Source organism: Pelobates fuscus, chromosome 8, assembly GCF_036172605.1.
Source record: "Pelobates fuscus isolate aPelFus1 chromosome 8, aPelFus1.pri, whole genome shotgun sequence".
NCBI lineage: Eukaryota > Metazoa > Chordata > Amphibia > Anura > Pelobatidae > Pelobates > Pelobates fuscus.
The window spans coordinates 62225832-62244044 of NC_086324.1; the positions used below are offsets into that span (position 1 = coordinate 62225832).

The window sequence follows — 18213 nt, forward strand, 5'->3', positions numbered from 1 at the left end:
AGTCAGATATCTCCTTGGATCAAAAAGCAATTGCCTCACAAATTAAACATTGTATCCCTGAATATTATGTTTTTGCAAGTATTTATCCAGTTGCTGTTTAAACATCTTTACAGCCTCTGATAAAATCACGTCTTCAGGCATTGAATTCCACATCCTTAATGTTCTTACTGCAAAAAAATATTTCCTTTGCCTTAGACTAAATCTTATCTTCCAGTCTAAATACGTGACCTTGTGCCCTATAGTCCGGTTTATGAATAGATTTCCAGACAATGGTTCATATTGGCCCCAAATATATGTGCATAATGTTATCATATCCCCATAAGGTGCAGTTTTTCAAAACTAAACAGATTTACATTTGTTAACCTTTCTTCATAGCTAAAATGTTCCATTACTTTTATTAATTAAATTAATTAAATTAATAAGGACTATACCTTACTGGCCTTAGCAACTGCCGATTGACATTGCACATTGTTACCTAATTTGTTGTCTATAACAATTCCCAAATCCTTCTTGTGTGTTGCTATGCCTAATGCACTACCATTTAAGGTGTAACTTGCTTGTGCATCCTTACCCCGTCGTGCATAACTTTGCATTCATCTACAATAAATGTAATCTGCTATTTGAGTGCCTAGTCCCACAATCTATCTAAATCCCTCTGTAGCAAAGCAATATCCTGCTCACATTATATTACTTTACAGAGTTTTGTGTCATCTACAAACACTGAAACATGACTTTCAATGCCTTTTTCAAGATCATTTATAAATATGTTAAATAGAAGCGGTCTACAACTTACCACTTTTGTCCAGCTTGAAAATGTACCATTAATGACAACTCTGTGTACTTTGTCTTTAACCCCTTAAGGACCAAACGTCTGGAATAAAAGGGAATCATGACATATCACACATGTCATGTGTCCTTAAGGGGTTAAGCCAATGTTCTACCCCAAAAACACAATTTTTAAATCTACATCAATTTCCTTTAGTTTGACCATTAACTTATTCTGTGGAACCATATTGAACACCTTGGCAAAATCCAAGCAGATCACATCCACTGCAAAACACTGATCTATACTTCTTCTTACTTCTTGGTAGAATGAAATTAAGGTAGTTCGACATGACTAATGTTTCATAAAACCATGCTGATTTTTTGCTAATAACAATGTTCATCCCAATGAATACCTGAATATCATTCCTTACTAATCCTTCAAATACTTTCCCAGCCACAGAAGTTAAGCTCACAGGTCTTTAATTTCCAGGCAAAGATTGTAAACCCTTTTTGAATATAGGAACCCCATCTGTCAACCTTCAATCCTTTAGTATAATTCCTGAAAGAAAAACATCCTGAAAGATTAAAACCAGAGGTTCACTTATTTCCACACTTAGCTCCTTAAGTATCTGCGGGTGAATACCATACACCAGAGATTTGTTTAGCTTACATTTCTCTAGTTGCTGCAGCACCTTATCTTAAGTCATTCAATGACACATTTTTTGCATGTTTTTTACTGCAATCATTTGCATATCTCTTGCCATTGAAAATTTCTTAATATATACTGAGGTAAAACAGTTATTTAAAATGTCTGCCTTTTCCTGGTCTTCATTAACTTAAACACCCATCTCTGTTTTAATTGTGCCTACACTTTATTTTTTTTAATTATTATTATTATTATTATTTTGGCAAGTGCTTCTCCACTTAAATGATTGTCAATTGATCAGCATTGTTTGTTGAAACCAAATCCAGACAAACATGCTTCCTACGTGAAAAGTGTACAGAAGGATCAGCGCTTAAAAACTTAAATAAAGGCAGCACACCTAAAAGGATAGGGCTCCCTCACAGGCCCTATAGGTATATAGGTATAAGGAAGGAAAGAAAGGTGGGACCATAGAGATAATATATAAAATGAAATATTAGCAAGCAGTAATATAGAAATAAACAATTACATATAATACAGAGATAGAAAAATAAAAATAATAATAGCTATGTGTAAAGAACAGTCCAAAAAGAGTCCAGTAAAACCTTTGGATGAGAGAACAATCACAGTTCTATTTGAGGTAGAGACGTTTATGGAGTAGTGGGATCGAGTGCTTCGTGGGATCCGAATGAAAGAGAAAAGAAACAAAAGTGCAATAAAACCCAAATAGGTAGCAGCCGAGAAAAGAGGTTTATATGGTCCTACTCACATTTTTGAGAGCTAAAAACTAGCTCTAGTCTAAACAGTGTACAGTGATATAATCCCTGTTTATGGGATACGTGAGGGAGTGCTGTAAGTAGATATGTCGTCAGATGGGGACCATATGTAATATAAAAAACTACAATTGTGCTCACTGTGATAAAACTGTGATAGTGTATAAAAATACCAAGACTCTGCTATTTAGGGCTAGCTCATTGGCATTGTTCTGCACTGCTTCTGACTCAAGCAAATGCATATTAAAAAATAAGGTAATTTTAATAGCGTTCTAAAATCCACAAAACAATACAGCACACTCGCACCCCATTCTTCAATAATTGCGTCTCTCACTCAAAACACCAGGAGAGTATATACAAATACCAAATGGTTGCTCACATTTAATTGGGCAGATGCACTGCTCAATGACAGGAAGTAGGTGGTATAATCTTTGGAATAGTATCTCTCCGGAACAAGTAAAACTCAGATGCCACGTAGTAAAAGAATGAAAATGGTAAAAAATATAAAATGGCTAACTCCCAACAAAGAAACTGGCCAAATTACCTTTATTAAAATCCCCCTTGGTGGGGATTATACCACTTACATCCTCTCATTGAGCAGTGCGTCTGCCCAATAAAATGTGAGTAACCATTTGGTATTTTTATACACTCTCCTGGTGTTTTGAGTAATATACGCAATTATTGAAGAATGGGGTGCGAGTGTGCTGTATTGCTTTGTGGATTTTAGAACGTAATTAAAATTACCTTATTTTTTAATATGCATTTGCTTGAGCCAAAAGTGCAGAATAATGCCAATGAGCTAGCCCTAAATAGCAGAGTCTAGGTCAGGAGAGCTAACAGAAGTTTCTAGCAGGATATTCCATCTCTCCATGGAGTCTGAGAATGGCACCTGGCAAACCCAAAGTAAGAAGTCAAACCTTTAGTGAATTGTTTGACAACTAACATTGTGGAAGGTGCCAGTGCACTTATGGCACCATAACCACTAAATGACACTGTAGTGGTTATGGTGCAATGAGTGTTCCTTGTTTGTATGAATTTAATTTATGGTTTATTTGTTGCAAGCCTGTATTAAACTTTATTTAGAGTGACACAGACTTGCCCACTGTGTGGTTTATGTAATGCATCGGACACTCAGAAGGTTAAAGTGACCATAACACATTAAAATGACTTTTCCTGATCCATTAGATATTGTAATTTATTTCACAACTATTTTTTGCAAGAGTGAAATCTTATTCAGTAACTCATCCAAGATAAAAGTCAAATGTAATGAGTAGTGAATGTAGTAAAAATCTGTACAATTTATAGGGATAGTAAAGTAAATGTCAAAAATATACATTGTTACTCTGATGTATACTGCATGACCAAGCAGAGATAATTATCACTTTTTGCAGCACGGGACAGAGATGACCATAGATTAGGAGAAAAGAAAAAAATGACAATTCATTTGTAAATCTGCAACATTTCCCTGTTTAAACTCCTCTGACAAATTTTTACCTTTATTTAAGGTTATTTAGTTCAATTGGATGGACTTTGCGTTCTTTAATATTTACACATTGAGGTGAGGTGAATGTCCGATGGGATTTTATCTTTTTGGAAATTCACAGAAATGCCATATCTTTAACCCCTTAAGGACACATGACATGTGTGACGTGTCATGATTCCCTTTTATTCCAGAAGTTTGGTCCTTAAGGGGTTAAACCAAAATTCAGAGAATAAAAGATAAACCTGCTCTTTACTTCATATTTAAAATTTATAAAAAAAAAAAAAAAAAATCAGGAGCTTATTCAATAAAACTGATCCGGAGAGAAATGCAAAGGAAATTAAAAAGGTCTGGTCAAAGTGATCATCACTTATATTTCCAAATCCACAATTATAACCTAACATTTTCCGTTCTATAGTCAGTTCTCCATAACTCCTGTTTAGTGAATATCCCAATCAGTTTATACTTCTTTCATCAACACCTGTGGTATAGTGTCCTAGTTATATACAGTGATGTATAGAAGTAACTACAGGATCAGTTATGTGGGATCTATCTGCTAATGAATCTTCCTCAAATCATGAATATAAGAACAAAAGGTAGAATGTAGAAAGCCAATGTATCATGGCACCTTCATTCCGTAGAAGAGAGGAGAGAACACATGTGAGTTGGAGAGAGAGATATGTTCTACGTGGGGCACAGATCGTCTGCACCTCATGTTATATCACCAGGTTTGGCCCTGTATCTCCAAGTTTCTTTATCCCTAACTTCCCATTAAAACCTGAGAAAAAAGTTTAAAAAGTGTGATGGGAGGAGATGGGGAGAGACTGTGGGTGGAAGTTTTATAAGAGTGGAAATCAGAGCAAAAATATGTAGACATAGAGTCTCCCTCCATGCTCATATATCTCTGTCCTGATAGTGAAAGTGATGTCTTGCTTCAACCACAGGTGACGAAGCATGGCTGACACACTGAAAAATAAAATACACAATAGTATTTTATTGACCACACTAGAGACAGCATATTCTTCAGGACAGCCTCTGGGAGTTTAACAGGGGACACAACATATAGATTGCCTGTATGCTTTTGGCAGAAGATCAGAGAAGCTGCTTGGTCACTGCAGTGTTACAGGTTCATAGTACAATTAATGTTGCTGGATTACTTCATTCATGAACACAGACACACACGGTTTTACGAATACTGAATAGTTACTCAGCATAATGTATGCATTCCTGAGAGCACATTGTTTAAAGATGCACCGTGCAAATTCTACTGATCAACTTAAGTCAAGCTTCCCCAAACTCCGGCCCTCCAGATGTTGCTGAACTACAACTCTCATGATTCTGTGAATGAAATAGATAGGCTGAGAATCATGGGAGTTGTAGTTCAGCAACATCTGGAGGGCCGGAGTTTGGGAAAGCTTGACTTAAACCCTGTAATGGTTCTCTGATATCTGTTGAGTCAGACCATGGCAGAGCTTTTCCAATGGTTCTTGCTGCGATAAGTGATTAGACATACTTTACTATAATCCTTTGCATGGGGCATGGTTGTACTCTTAGAGGCTCAGAGTAAACTAGGGATGATCTTACCTTAGTCTTCAGCAGGCCTGCACAACCTGCAGCCCCCCAGATGTTTTTAAAGTACAACACCCATGATTCTTTGAATAAAACAGATAGCCAACGTCCATGATTCATTTAATGAAACAGATAGCCAATGTCCATGTTTTTATTTTATTTTATTGAAACAGATAGCCAGGAGATCATGGGAGTTGTAATCCAAAACATCTGGGGGGCCACAAGTAGCGCAGGCCAGGTATACAGCTTCCATGTATCCATCCAAAGTACTCACTTCTTGTACAACAAGGGGTTTCGTTATTACCCTGTCTGCATTAAATGCTTATCATGACATTTCTGATTTGAACCGTGTCTCTCGAGTTTTCATATATAGCAGCCTCAAGTGCTCAATAAATAAACCACGCTGGCTGTCATTGGACTGTCATCACGAAACAATTCATCAATCTAGGGACATTTAAGATCCGACATCCAACAAAGTCATATACTATTATACCAGAACCAACCAATACAACGGCATGGCTGTCCAAATTTAACCGGGTTATTCATTAATGGGAGAATTGTTGGCAATTCAAAATTAGTTTAAACTGAATTTTAAAATGAAAGTCTAAATAACTGAACTGTAAAAATCTGAATAAAGATTTCTGATATGTAAAAAATGTATCATCGCTTCATGTATTCTAGCTCTTTGCAACAATTCTAAAACAAGTTAGTTTGCTTTAATACAAAAAAGGTTAGTCGTCAATGTCAAAATATACAACAAAAAAAGAAACTAAATAATGGGTTCAGTGACAATATAGTCATGTCTCCTATTTGAATTATACTTCCTTATGTTTTTTAGGCACACACTGCAAATTTAGTGCTTGAGGATGGAACAAAAATCAAAGGATATTCTTTTGGACACCCATCTTCTGCAGCCGGAGAAGTCATTTTTAATACTGGCTTGTCAGGGTAGGTGAAAAAATGATATAAGCTATCCCTTGTAAAAAAAAAACAAACTAATTATGTTATGGTTTTCTTAATATGGAATACATGATGTGTACCTGAAAATGGATCATTTGTGTACAGGTATGTGGAAGCAATTACAGACCCAAGCTACCATGGCCAAATTCTCACCCTCACCAACCCGATCATCGGCAATGGAGGTGCACCGGACACCAAGGCAGTGGACTCCTATGGCCTCATGAAATTCATTGAGTCGGAGAGAATTCAGGTAACTCAAACGCTAACATTCCACTGACTCTGCATTCTATTTCCAGAATAAGTATGGACATTTTCTGTAGATACCACTTGCATGTCAGTATAAAAAAACTAATTTGTCATAACAATAGCAGAATTTGTCATTGTGTACCTTCCTGTCTTTCTAGACTTCTGGCTTGTTGGTTCTTGATTACAGCAATGAGTATAGTCACTGGAGAGCTGTCAAATCTCTATCACAGTGGTTACAGGAGGAAAAGGTTAGTAGCTAGCTTTCTTTAATATGGCTTTGAAAGTCTAAGCAGGCAATTGTTCCATGTACTGCAATACATAGCTTAATTTACATGCAATGTTACCATATACAAAACACAACCACAATTGCCTTTTACTTATATGTTACTCAAAACACCATAAACACATCTGCTTTTAGAAGTGGTCATAGTGATGGTTGGAATCATCTGTAGATGCAGCAATTCTCATTGAAGCTGTGGAGTCATCACAGCAATGGGATTTTGGCCCATAGATCATCTCGAGAATGGGTGGAACAAGCTCTTGGAGTATGCAAGGTTTCATTTACCCTTTGTAGGGTGGAAATTACAGTAAAGTCAAGCACTATCTCTGAATACTCTATTATCCAGCTGGTAGTAGTTCAGTATTACCTTAGTACCAACCTTCTCTGCACTAAGGACACACCATCTATACAATACACACGTGTTAAAACACTTGTCAGCTTTCCCAGTGCCAGAAGAGGAGTCAAGTCAAGACCCGCACATGCCCTGTATGTATCTGAAAACCCTTAGGACATACCTGGGTCTCTGAAATATTGAAACACGTGTCCTACGGTGAATGGAAGGGGGGTATTTAACCTTAAAACTCTGCTATAGTAGCAATAAATGACACACAGTTCATAGGACTTCTTATCACTAAAAACAATGAAAGTGTCAGCCAGGCACAGATTGACCTTGAAAAGTAGGCCATGCACTTTGGTTTAGGAACATTTAATACTACAGAGAATTCTCTGCCATACGCTTCTGCTGTAGTGAATCAAACTCCACAATAAGGCTGATAATGAAGTGTAATACATATCAGATCATAAACATGCCACAAATCAATTTCCACTTAAAGCACAATGCTGTCCATTTATTAAATAAGAACAGTTAGTCACATGACCCATTCTTTACTGTTACGTCATACGAACTTTGTCCTCAGTCATTTTGAATACAATGATTATAGTCCGAAACCCAATACCAGAACACTGCAGATATTTTTATATTTATATATTTTCACTTTTCTTAAAAACAACAGACATCATTGTGCAGTGTGTACTGTACTGCCATCTAGTGGCTCATCTTAAATAGTACAGCATGATTTGTAATTTCATGCCAACATTCCCTACTTAAAGGATTATAATTGCTACAATGAAATGTTACCCTATTTCATATAAAGACCAAAAAACACAAGACTTATATCAATATATATCGCAAACATACAAGTTCTTGATTTACATTTTCAATCAACTTGCATATAATTAATTATCTTTTCAACTGTGTTAAGGACACCTATTAAAACCATGTCTTAAAACTTTTTAAAGAAGACAGGTATTATTATTACCTGGAATATATAAAAACAATTGTTGCAATAATTTCTTCTATATTAATACATTTACATTTGAGTTCATTCCTAGTACCAACGTTAGCCGAAGAGCTCGTAGTTAGTTTGGCATCATTAAAATATTTACCACTGTAATATCTTATAATGTTTCTTTAATATATCTTCCACAGGTTCCTGCATTATATGGAATTGACACCAGAATGCTCGCCAAAAAGATTCGGGACAAGGTATGGTTTTATACCATTTTGATGACTTTACAGCATTATATATTTTTCCAGAAGTTTTTTTCCAACGCTACAAGACTCATATACTACCTTAAATGCAATGTTAGCACCATTGTGTGCTCTCACTCACAGTTTTGAAAAAAATAATCTTATCAAAGTCAGCTATTTTATTGTTCTTTAAATGGTTATTCTAAGCACCTAACCAACATTACCATAGTGGAGTTATTTTGGTGTATAGATCATGGCCCTGTAGTCTCACTGCTCAATTTTCTGCCATTTGAAGTTAAATCACTTTTGTTTCTGTTCATGAAGCCCTAAACATATCTTCCCTGGCTGTGACTGACACAGCCTCCATGAATTTTTTTTTAATTTTTATTCAGATTTCACAGCACAGTGTCTTTATTTAAGAAGCTCATTTTCTGTTAATTGCATTATCTTTAATCACACACATTAAACTCCTACATGCTCTAGCATGCTATTGACAGAGCAGGAGATATTTTTCTTTTGTTACTACTACTTACAGGAAATGTAAAGTTATGCCAAACACTACTATGGTGAACTGCATAGAACAGTTTCCAAGCTTATGTAGAGTCTTTTGCAGGATTTCAACAAATTAAAAAAAATACAATTATAAATCCACTCGCTTAAGGGAAATTGAATGTTAACGTCCAATATCAATATTTTTGTTTCACAAACACCTCTCTCATTCAAAGCTCCTGGGGGGTAGACCACGATTGATCATAAAGATCACCGCTCTGAGATTTGCTGCTAAATTGGGGCATTCAAAACTGTGTAGTTTGTTAATGCATTATCTCTTTAATGCATTTAATTATGTGGCACCCCTTTATTCTTCCTAAAACATTTATATATTGCATTTACTATTATAAAAGAGTATTTTCTAATCGAATATCTAATTTAGCGAAAGATTATCACAAATAATCATTGGCTTAGCAAGCCATATAGGTGATGGAAGCGCACTCATCCCTTCGTCCTGGAATTTTGGGTGCTATGCTGGACAAGTCCCAGTACCAAAGAGGACCAAATATAGAATTTGAATATAGGAAATAACCCAGGCTCTCTAACAAATTCCAAGCAAGGCAGTTTGATTGGAACCACAGAACAGAAAGCAACGTTTCGCCCCCTTAGGGCCTTTGTCAAGCAGAAAGCAACGTTTCGACCCCTTAGGGCTTGACAAAGGCCCTAAGGGGTCGAAACGTTGCTTTCTGATCTGTGGTTCCAATAAAACTGCCTTGTTTGGAATTCGTTGGAGTGCCTGGGTTATTTCCTATATTCAAATAATCATTTGCTTTGATATGTTTTTTTTCATCACAGAACAGGGGGAATTGGAAATATTCAAGGTTATTGGCAATGGCCTAATTTGTAACACCTCTAGTTTCATCTGTATCAAAATCATGTTTTTGTGAAATTGTATAGAGACACTTTCATTAAAATGCACACTACAATTTATCAAGGTTGAAATATTCAGCTTCAGGACCTGTATTCGGCAGCTTGCTAGGGACTGATTTATTCTTCCCTAAAATGAACTAGCAGTCAGATTGAGTTCACTCAACAATTAGAGCAAACAGTTACATATAATTTCATTTCTAATTTCCGAGCTCAGTAGATGCATCAGATTGTTAATTTGACAGAATGTTGTGTACAATTGGTCCAAATATGCAACATTCTTCACACAATTTGCCAATTTAATTATGGAAAAAAAAAACACAAAACTCAGCAAAACTTTGTCAGAAGAATTACTATTTAATCTTTAATGAATCTACACTGCCTTGTTTTCCATTTGTCTTGAGAGCTAGAGAAACAGCATAATGCATAATTATTACATGGTACAGTTACCGCGTAATGTTTTGTGATATTTTGTAACATTCCAGACAAATCTTTCTACTTGTTGCTCATCCTGTAATACAGCATTTCTAAGTTCCCTAATTACTTTATATTTTCCACCCATCCAGGGGACCGTGCTGGGCAAAATTGAATTTGAAGGGCAGCCCGTGGAGTTTGTAGATCCCAACAAGAGGAATTTGATTGCTGAAGTATCAACACAGGTTAATAAGAGCAGTGCTACTTCCTGTATATCTTGTCTAGAAACAGTCAGGAGGAATTTGCATAATTAAATAAGAAGATTTGCAGCACGTCTTAATTATCACACGGGTTAACCTCGTATTGTAATTTGCCTTTCTGAACTTTTATCGATTTGATGCTGACAATATCTGTCAAGAGACCAATTATTAACCCATTAACTGAAAAAAAAGATTATTACTAGACTTGTGCATTGTGTTTCAAAAAAAAAAAAATTTTTCCAAATTTTGGCTGATTGACGGTTCATCCAAATTCCCGAATTCTGAAAAGCTGCATGGACGAATCACAGCACAAATGAAATGGACAATGAATGAAAACCATTTTGTTTGTTTGTGTCTCAGAGTTCCGCTGTGGTGCCCCAAAAAAGCTGATTGATGGAAAATACGATGACTGATTTTTGCAGTGGACAGCCACTATCTGTTGATTTTCTTCACAGGTCAAGTGAGAAGTGATCAATAAAAGAAAAAAAATGGAGGAACAGTAAAATAAAACTATCTTTGAAACATATATATGTAAATATAGTTTTTTTTCTTTACTTTTCCTCCTCTTTTCCCCTTGACTGCCGACTACTTCTTAATTGATCTGTGAACCAATTGGCAAGAAAATGCTCCTATCATTACTGCTAAATATATGTACTTACATTTTGCAGTATATTGATCAGACAATTTCGTGTCCTTTTGGTTTGTCCAATTGTTTTTCCCAAAAGGCTGCTGTTCGTGCATTGCCTTGTCGTGTGTTTTCCTGCAACTTCGTATAAATGTGTCTGCTCCCCATTCAGGAGGTTTTCCACAAAGGGAATCCATTCACCTCCCGAACGTGGACCACCCTGATACCTCATTTAGAATGTTGGTTTAGAATGTTCGCACCTCGTAACAAGGTGTCAAAACCACAAATCGCAAGGGACGTGCCTCTCCTGGGTGGCAGCCATTTAGTATAGGCAAACGCCATCCAGGGGGAGCATTCGTGGATTGCTTCCCACCTCGTTCGGTTCCCGAATGAGGACCTTCGCAACTCACAGCATAAGTGTAAAACTGCAAAGGAAGTAATTAATAAATGCTTCCCTGGGTGGCCACTGTTTGTATAGATGAGCACCAACCAGGGGGAACATTTAGACGCCGAAAGGAGACACTTTCCTTGCCTGGTTTCACACCCCGCGAACGGAGGCTGTTTGAGGCAGGTACCATTACGGGGGACTCTGGGGATTGGTGTGGACATCCTTTGGGGACAATGGCGGGTTTGGCGGGCTATCTGTACCTGGGAAACGAAGAGGCAGGAGTTTCCTGCGTGGTGCTTTCCAGGTACAGAGGCTCATGGGAGGAAGACACTGAGTAGTGGACTTTCCATGCCTGGGAGACAAAGGGACAACGACCTCCCATTCTCCCGCGCTGTAGCTCCCAGGCATGAAGAATCCTAGGAAGAAGACCCCCTGTTCCCAGAAGTGGGAAATCATGTGTTTGGGTGGCGGGAACAAGGGAAAAAGGGACCAGAGTTCTGGGACCCCTAGGAGGGGGAGGATCCTGGGAGGGGACAATGTCCTTGTGTGGTGTCTACCCTTGCATGAGGAAAAGTATAAAGCCGAGTGTGACCAATAAAGTTGTTGTTGTACCTCCTGGAACTGTGTGTCATCCAGTTACTGGTGGAGGAATGGGTCTCCACGTATGTTAACCGGTGCCATTCCAGGTAAACACCGTATATTTGCTTAAGTAACCGAACAAACTACCCCTGGCTCTCTACAGGGATATAGGGCACCCAATATTAAAAAAAAACTGCAAAGCTTTGCGCTCTTTAGATTGGGAGGCCTCCATCCAGTCCTGATGGGTTTATCTAGTAAAACCCTTTAAATGTAACACTGGAGTGTTTAAAAGTCTATTCTATTTAGATTGTTGGGGCTCCACATTGTATTTAATTTAGGCTTGACGTGCCTCAGATCCAGTGGTGCTAGGGGGCCTTGCTACAGCTCTGCTCCTGGGAAATCTGGTGCTTCTCATACAGACGCACTGAGGCCCAGGGCGCATGCACAGCAATAAAAGTGAGAAGCATTGCTTTAGACTTTAAGGGACAGTTATCCACTAACTAGTAATTTAAAGGTTTACTTCAATCACCATGACCACTTAACTTTCTTTATTAAAGCCTGGCTGTCGTGATTATGATACTTAAATTGACCCATTAAAGGAGCTGTGGTTTTGCAACCGAGAAGGGCACCCTCCCTGCTCTTCAAATCAGTCACCTTATAAAAGTGCTGATTTCGCTTGAAATTAAAGCACCATAACAACTTAACTTTCACCATGAAACTTGGGCTGCAGTGGTTATCATGCTTGGAATAACCCTCTAAGGAGCCATGGTTTTGGTCTGCTGAGAGACCCCCAAGCCCAGTTCTAATTTATACTGCTCAAAATCCATATTTTCGTATCCAATTTTCTGAAAAAGTTATAGTTTCTTTATTGATACATGTATTCTGCTTGAAGTAGCTCTTTAAATTACTGACACTTTAGTTGATAGCAGTCTGTGAATAAACTTTGTTGCAAATCCATAAACCTCATATTAAAACCGACATCGAACTTGTAATCCATGCAAACAGTTTGAAAGACATCTGTCTATGTATATACAGTACGTTACAGGGACAGAAGTGACTTAACCTGGATTCCAGTAAGTTATATCATATCACAGTATTCAAGCCGTTTTACATATTTACATACACAATGTTCTTAAGACACAGCAGTTGCTTCTGATCCTTTTTGTTGTATGTTTATCTTATCAAAAATGCCATTAGAATGAATTACGTTTAATAATTCAAAATAATCCTTTATGAAAAGTTATTCAGATTCCACAATCATCACAATAATATCAGGTCATTGGAGTGCTTGTTAATAAGGATGACTTTTGGAAGGTATTACGCTGACATGGCTTCGACAGATCTCGGAGACAAAAGACAGAATATTTTATAACTGCGCCTTGAAGGCTTAAAAAGCCATCTACTAAAATAAAGTTGACAATAATGAAATTTACCAATGGCAGTAATTAGTGAACACTGTAATCTGTCTGCTTCAGTGACAAACAGCCACTTAATATAAACCAGCATGAGATACGTTCGTTTTCAGCAAGAGCCAAAAATTGATTTCTTAACATCTGCTTCTGCCTCTTTCATTAAGAAGCTGTTCACACCAATAAAATCCTTGGAAAATATTGTAGCGGTTGAGGTTCGGAGAAAGATTGTATTAGTTGCATCCAGTTTGTTTCACATGTGCCAATGATGATCAAAGATGTCTCCTGCAGTGATTAGCTTCACACAAATACATCTGTATCTTCAAAGATTGAAGCAGTCTTAAAAACAGAAGCACTTCTCATTTGCGAACAGATCATTTGCATCTTAAGGAACTTTTATATCAGCTATAGAGAACAAAAATGTAAACTGCGTGAGCCTTTTAAGTCCCTAATGTGCAACAAAGACCTGCTTGGCATGGATGCTGTTATAAAGTAACATTTCTTTAACATGTTAATAATTAGTCAATTTCTGTAAATGCTTAGAGTTCTACAGCTGGGATAGTCTACAGAAATCAATCATTGACTTCCTGTGGTCTAATAACATAGTACAATCACTATAAATCTCAACCCGAATGTCAGACATTACATACAGTGGAACTTCAGAACTCGAACTTAATTCGTTCCCGAAGGCTGTTTGAGTTCCGATGTGTTTGAAAACCGAATCAACATTTCCCATAAAAACTAATATAAAATTGATTAATCTGTTCAACACCTCCCAAATTACAGCATTTTATATCTATATGTATGCATTAAAAATAATTCTCAAATGACCATACCGCCAGTGTATTAATTACTCTGGCGGTATGGTAAAAGTAATGTTTAATATTTTTTATATTCCAAAATTAAGATTCCTGACATCATTTATTAACGGATGGATATTTTGTGCATGATTCTCTTTCAGAATTGCACCATAGTACACTTTTGTGGGTGGACTGTAGTCTAACATGTTTGCACCCCATACATAACAGTTACCATGTACTTACAAATTTTACCAATACTTTTTCCACCCAAAAGCAGGCAGGTGTTTACTAGAATCTTAATGTAAGTCCATAAACATTGCCTTAAATACTTCAAAACTGAAATATAAATAGTAGTAGGATAACCTTTCTTCAATTTAGTTGGATGTTTTTAACTCCCTACTGTACTCCAGACCCGTGACACTAGAGATGGGACTTGCAAATGCACTTTTTTCTGACTTGAAAATGAGACATGGCTCTTTGTTGTATGTTCGGGTACCGAAGATCATTCGCGCACCGAGACATTTTTTACTCAAAATTTTCGTTCGAGTTCCGAATTGTTCCTTGACCTTTCGAGTTACCACTGTATATCTATATGTAATTATTAAATGTCCCAAAATCTATCACTAGTCTATGATTAGGGATAAGGGTGGTTGCTGCAGTCTTGCACCAGAGTGTTGCAGCTTTTCAGGTGTCGAAGTCTTGCAATGGAAGCTATGAAAAAAAGTAGTCGTCCATGCACTCAAGGTGATAGCCAAAAAAAACAGTTTTATTGGAGCAAACAAAAAGCAATGTTTCATCCCTGACTGGATCTTTGTCGAGCTTTGTCGAGCTTGACAAAGACCTGGTCAGGGTTGACACGTTGCTGTTTGTTGGCAATAAAACTGCCTTTTTGGCTATCACTGTGAGTGCCTGAACCACTACTTTTTTCGGACTTGCCATGGTGTTTGGCCTTCCCCAGATCTGGTGCACCTTGGCAGCTTGGTGAGTTTGGTTTCCCATATTCCACTACTATTGCAATGGAAGCTGTCTTGACCCATTAAGTTTGATAGTCCACATTATGGAAATAATTCAAATGTGGTAAAGATCAGCACATTGTCTTTATGTTGTTACCTCTGCTCTGGCTTGAACCAATCATTGCATTGTTTATTAAGTCTGAGATGGCCTATATACTTACATATGCTGATACAGAAAGTAAAACTGCTTCTTTCTTCCTCATTTGTAATTGCAGGAGATCAAAGTGTATGGCAAAGGCAATCCTGTGAAAATTGTAGCTGTGGATTGCGGTGTGAAACATAACATAATTCGCCAGCTGGTAAAGGTGAGATATGTTCATGTCATGTTGGTACAATATGGTCGACTCTGGCAGCAAAACGTCCCATCAGAGGGTTTCAAGCTCAATGTAATTTAGCCTCCTGTACCCCAGTTGGGTACCTCCGCCGACGGATGCTCCTAGTGCTTACCGAGGTCTCTGAGCACTTCTCCAGACACCATAAATACTGCAGTCCCCACAACCGACCTACGACAATGTTCCAGGTTGCCTTTATTCATGCGAACAAGATGGCCGCCACCTTGTGGTTGTTCGTAGGAATTGCGGCCACCCAAACGAACAATTAGAACACTGTGGTGAAAAACTTTCCAAGTTATTAAAAGGTGTTAACAAGCTCCAGTGTGGTCTCTGTTCATGCGGTTGTTCGGTAAACAAACCATATAGTCCTAATTGCACGAACAGAGACTGTTTGAAGTATATTAGCCAGTTTTATTGCAGGGGCCATAGTCACAGGGTAGGAGGCTGGCAAACAGGCCCCTCCAAACACCAGTGTCGAGCTCACTTTCACCACACTCAACATAGAATTCAGGGATATGAATTAGACACATAGAAAAGGTAGGTTGTGGCCAACATGATAAAACAAATCATGCAAAGTGTGTATTACAATAGAGGAGCCGAATGTAGTTGGAACATGATGTTAGCATGAGACTTTTAATCATGAGCCCAAGCCATGAATGACAAAATGATAGGTACAGTTTAAATATCACGGTATCCCAGAAATAGACAATAATATTGCCCTTGTTAGCTTTACTATGCAGCTGATTTCACCCAATCGGAGCTTCAAGGTTTGGAGAACTAGTTACAAGTCCTGAGACAGATTGTTATCGCACTCATCTTCCCTTGCCATTAAATGGTTCATGTACAAAGAAACTCAAGGCTTTGAGAAATAAATGAAAGCAAGGTAATATCCGGGGCATCTTGAACCCAGTCACCCCAAAAAATAGTAGACTAGATATACATTTATAAGACATAGAGTACCACAGTGCTGTTTGCATTCAATGAAAATAGGTCAATAGCATTACTAAATATGTTTCCATAGAAGAAACACAGAAAGAGTATAGTAATATAGTTTAGTGTCATGAAACCTACAATATTCCCTTAAACTCCAGTGTCAGCCTAAAATTCTTGAGTACTCTGATGCTAATGTCATGTTATCTGCTCATCATTTATTACTAAACATTATTCTGGTTCTTATTGCAGCGAGGGGCCGAGGTAAATCTTGTTCCCTGGAATCATGACTTTTCAAAAATGGAGTATGATGGACTTTTTATCACGAGTGGACCTGGAAACCCAGAACTGGCACAGCCACTTATACAAAACCTCAGGAAGGTAAGAGTGGTCATGGTCTTTAGTCTTGTGAATTATAAAAGCTCATGACACAGATTGAATTGACTGGCCAAGTAGAAGTCAGGAACCTAAACCGATAACGGATGATGAGTACTGAGCTGTCTTTCTAATCATCAGGTCTTCAAGAGTGATCGCCCTGAGCCAGTATTTGGCGTTTGCATGGGGAATGAAATTGCCGCTCTTGCAGCTGGTGCCAAAACTTACAGGCTTCCCATGGCTAACAGGTATTGTAGGGCATATGCCAACTCACAGTACATGTAGTGAAACATACATCTTAATCTTATTAGACAATATCGGAATGTAACAACATTTGAGGCAGTGAGTAAAAATCATATACACATTGTAGTGATACTACTCTGATTTTATAGTTTAGATTAGATACTCTGTGTCTCCATGGTATAGGCTAGATAGTATAAAGTTTAATTTCAATAAAGTTTCCTTAGGTCATAACAGTCTAATGAAAAGTTAACCACCTGTGTGCCGGAGGAATTGAATATTGCAAGAGATAATAAAACATAAAAAAATATAATATTCTTGTATAACATAACCTTTAATATAAATAATTTCATTTTTTTCAATGGGTTTTCCATTAAATTTATTAAATGATTTTAGAGTGCAGTGAGTTCCAGCAAGTAACAGTAAGTTTCAAATTAAGTTACAAAATTTAGGTCGATATCTATTTTTCGATGTGGATAATCTGGCTCTAATTTTCCCTTTCTCCATAACTCATTATACATATATAGAAAAGTAGTGCCGTTTAGGAGCTCTAGAGACATAATTTTAAACCATGAGATTGAAGGTCAAGTGATTTATAGATGTGTCCAGAGTTTTACACACGTATAATGAGATAAAGATAGATCTTTCCATCCCTTTTTTGGCTGGTGTATTGGGTTTAGAGTTTATTTATGCCTGTGTGATATACGTTGTGGTGTTTATACAGATTATCATACGTGTTCATGGGTGGTTTGTAAACCTCTTGTTACAGAGGACAGAATCAGCCTGTTATGAACACAATGAACGGGCAGGCCTTCATCACTGCACAGAACCATGCCTATGGTGTAGACAGCAACTCTCTGCCTGCAGGTTGGAAACCACTGTTTGTGAACATCAATGATCAGAGCAATGAGGTAGGTATCTTAGGCTTTCTACAAGCGGTGCTGTACTGGCTGTTAGTTACATTTCTCATGATGTCTCCAGAGTGACATTTGAATGGAGAACATGCTAGTTTGTTGATCGTATACACCCTTTAAAAAGAAACATATCATGACATAAAATAAAAAATAAAAAATGGCACGGTAGAACTAGCCAATAGAAATGTATTTAAGGGTTAATAGGGCACTACAGGATTGAAGTCATTCAATGAAATATATATAGACATACATATACATTATATCATCAGCT

The 18213-nt window shown here is 37.5% G+C and overlaps 1 protein-coding gene across 1 annotated transcript in view; it reads left to right on the top strand.

Annotated features, from left to right (window-relative positions):
* The window catches only part of CPS1 (carbamoyl-phosphate synthase 1), an 83779-nt gene that overhangs the window by 2597 nt on the left and 62969 nt on the right, over positions 1 to 18213 (top strand). The window contains exons 2-10 of the mRNA XM_063429954.1: positions 6069 to 6178; positions 6296 to 6440; positions 6595 to 6684; positions 8206 to 8262; positions 10230 to 10322; positions 15367 to 15456; positions 16666 to 16794; positions 16930 to 17036; positions 17798 to 17939. Coding sequence (XP_063286024.1) covers positions 6069 to 6178; positions 6296 to 6440; positions 6595 to 6684; positions 8206 to 8262; positions 10230 to 10322; positions 15367 to 15456; positions 16666 to 16794; positions 16930 to 17036; positions 17798 to 17939 — 963 coding nt within the window. The remainder of the gene's footprint in view (positions 1 to 6068; positions 6179 to 6295; positions 6441 to 6594; positions 6685 to 8205; positions 8263 to 10229; positions 10323 to 15366; positions 15457 to 16665; positions 16795 to 16929; positions 17037 to 17797; positions 17940 to 18213) is intronic.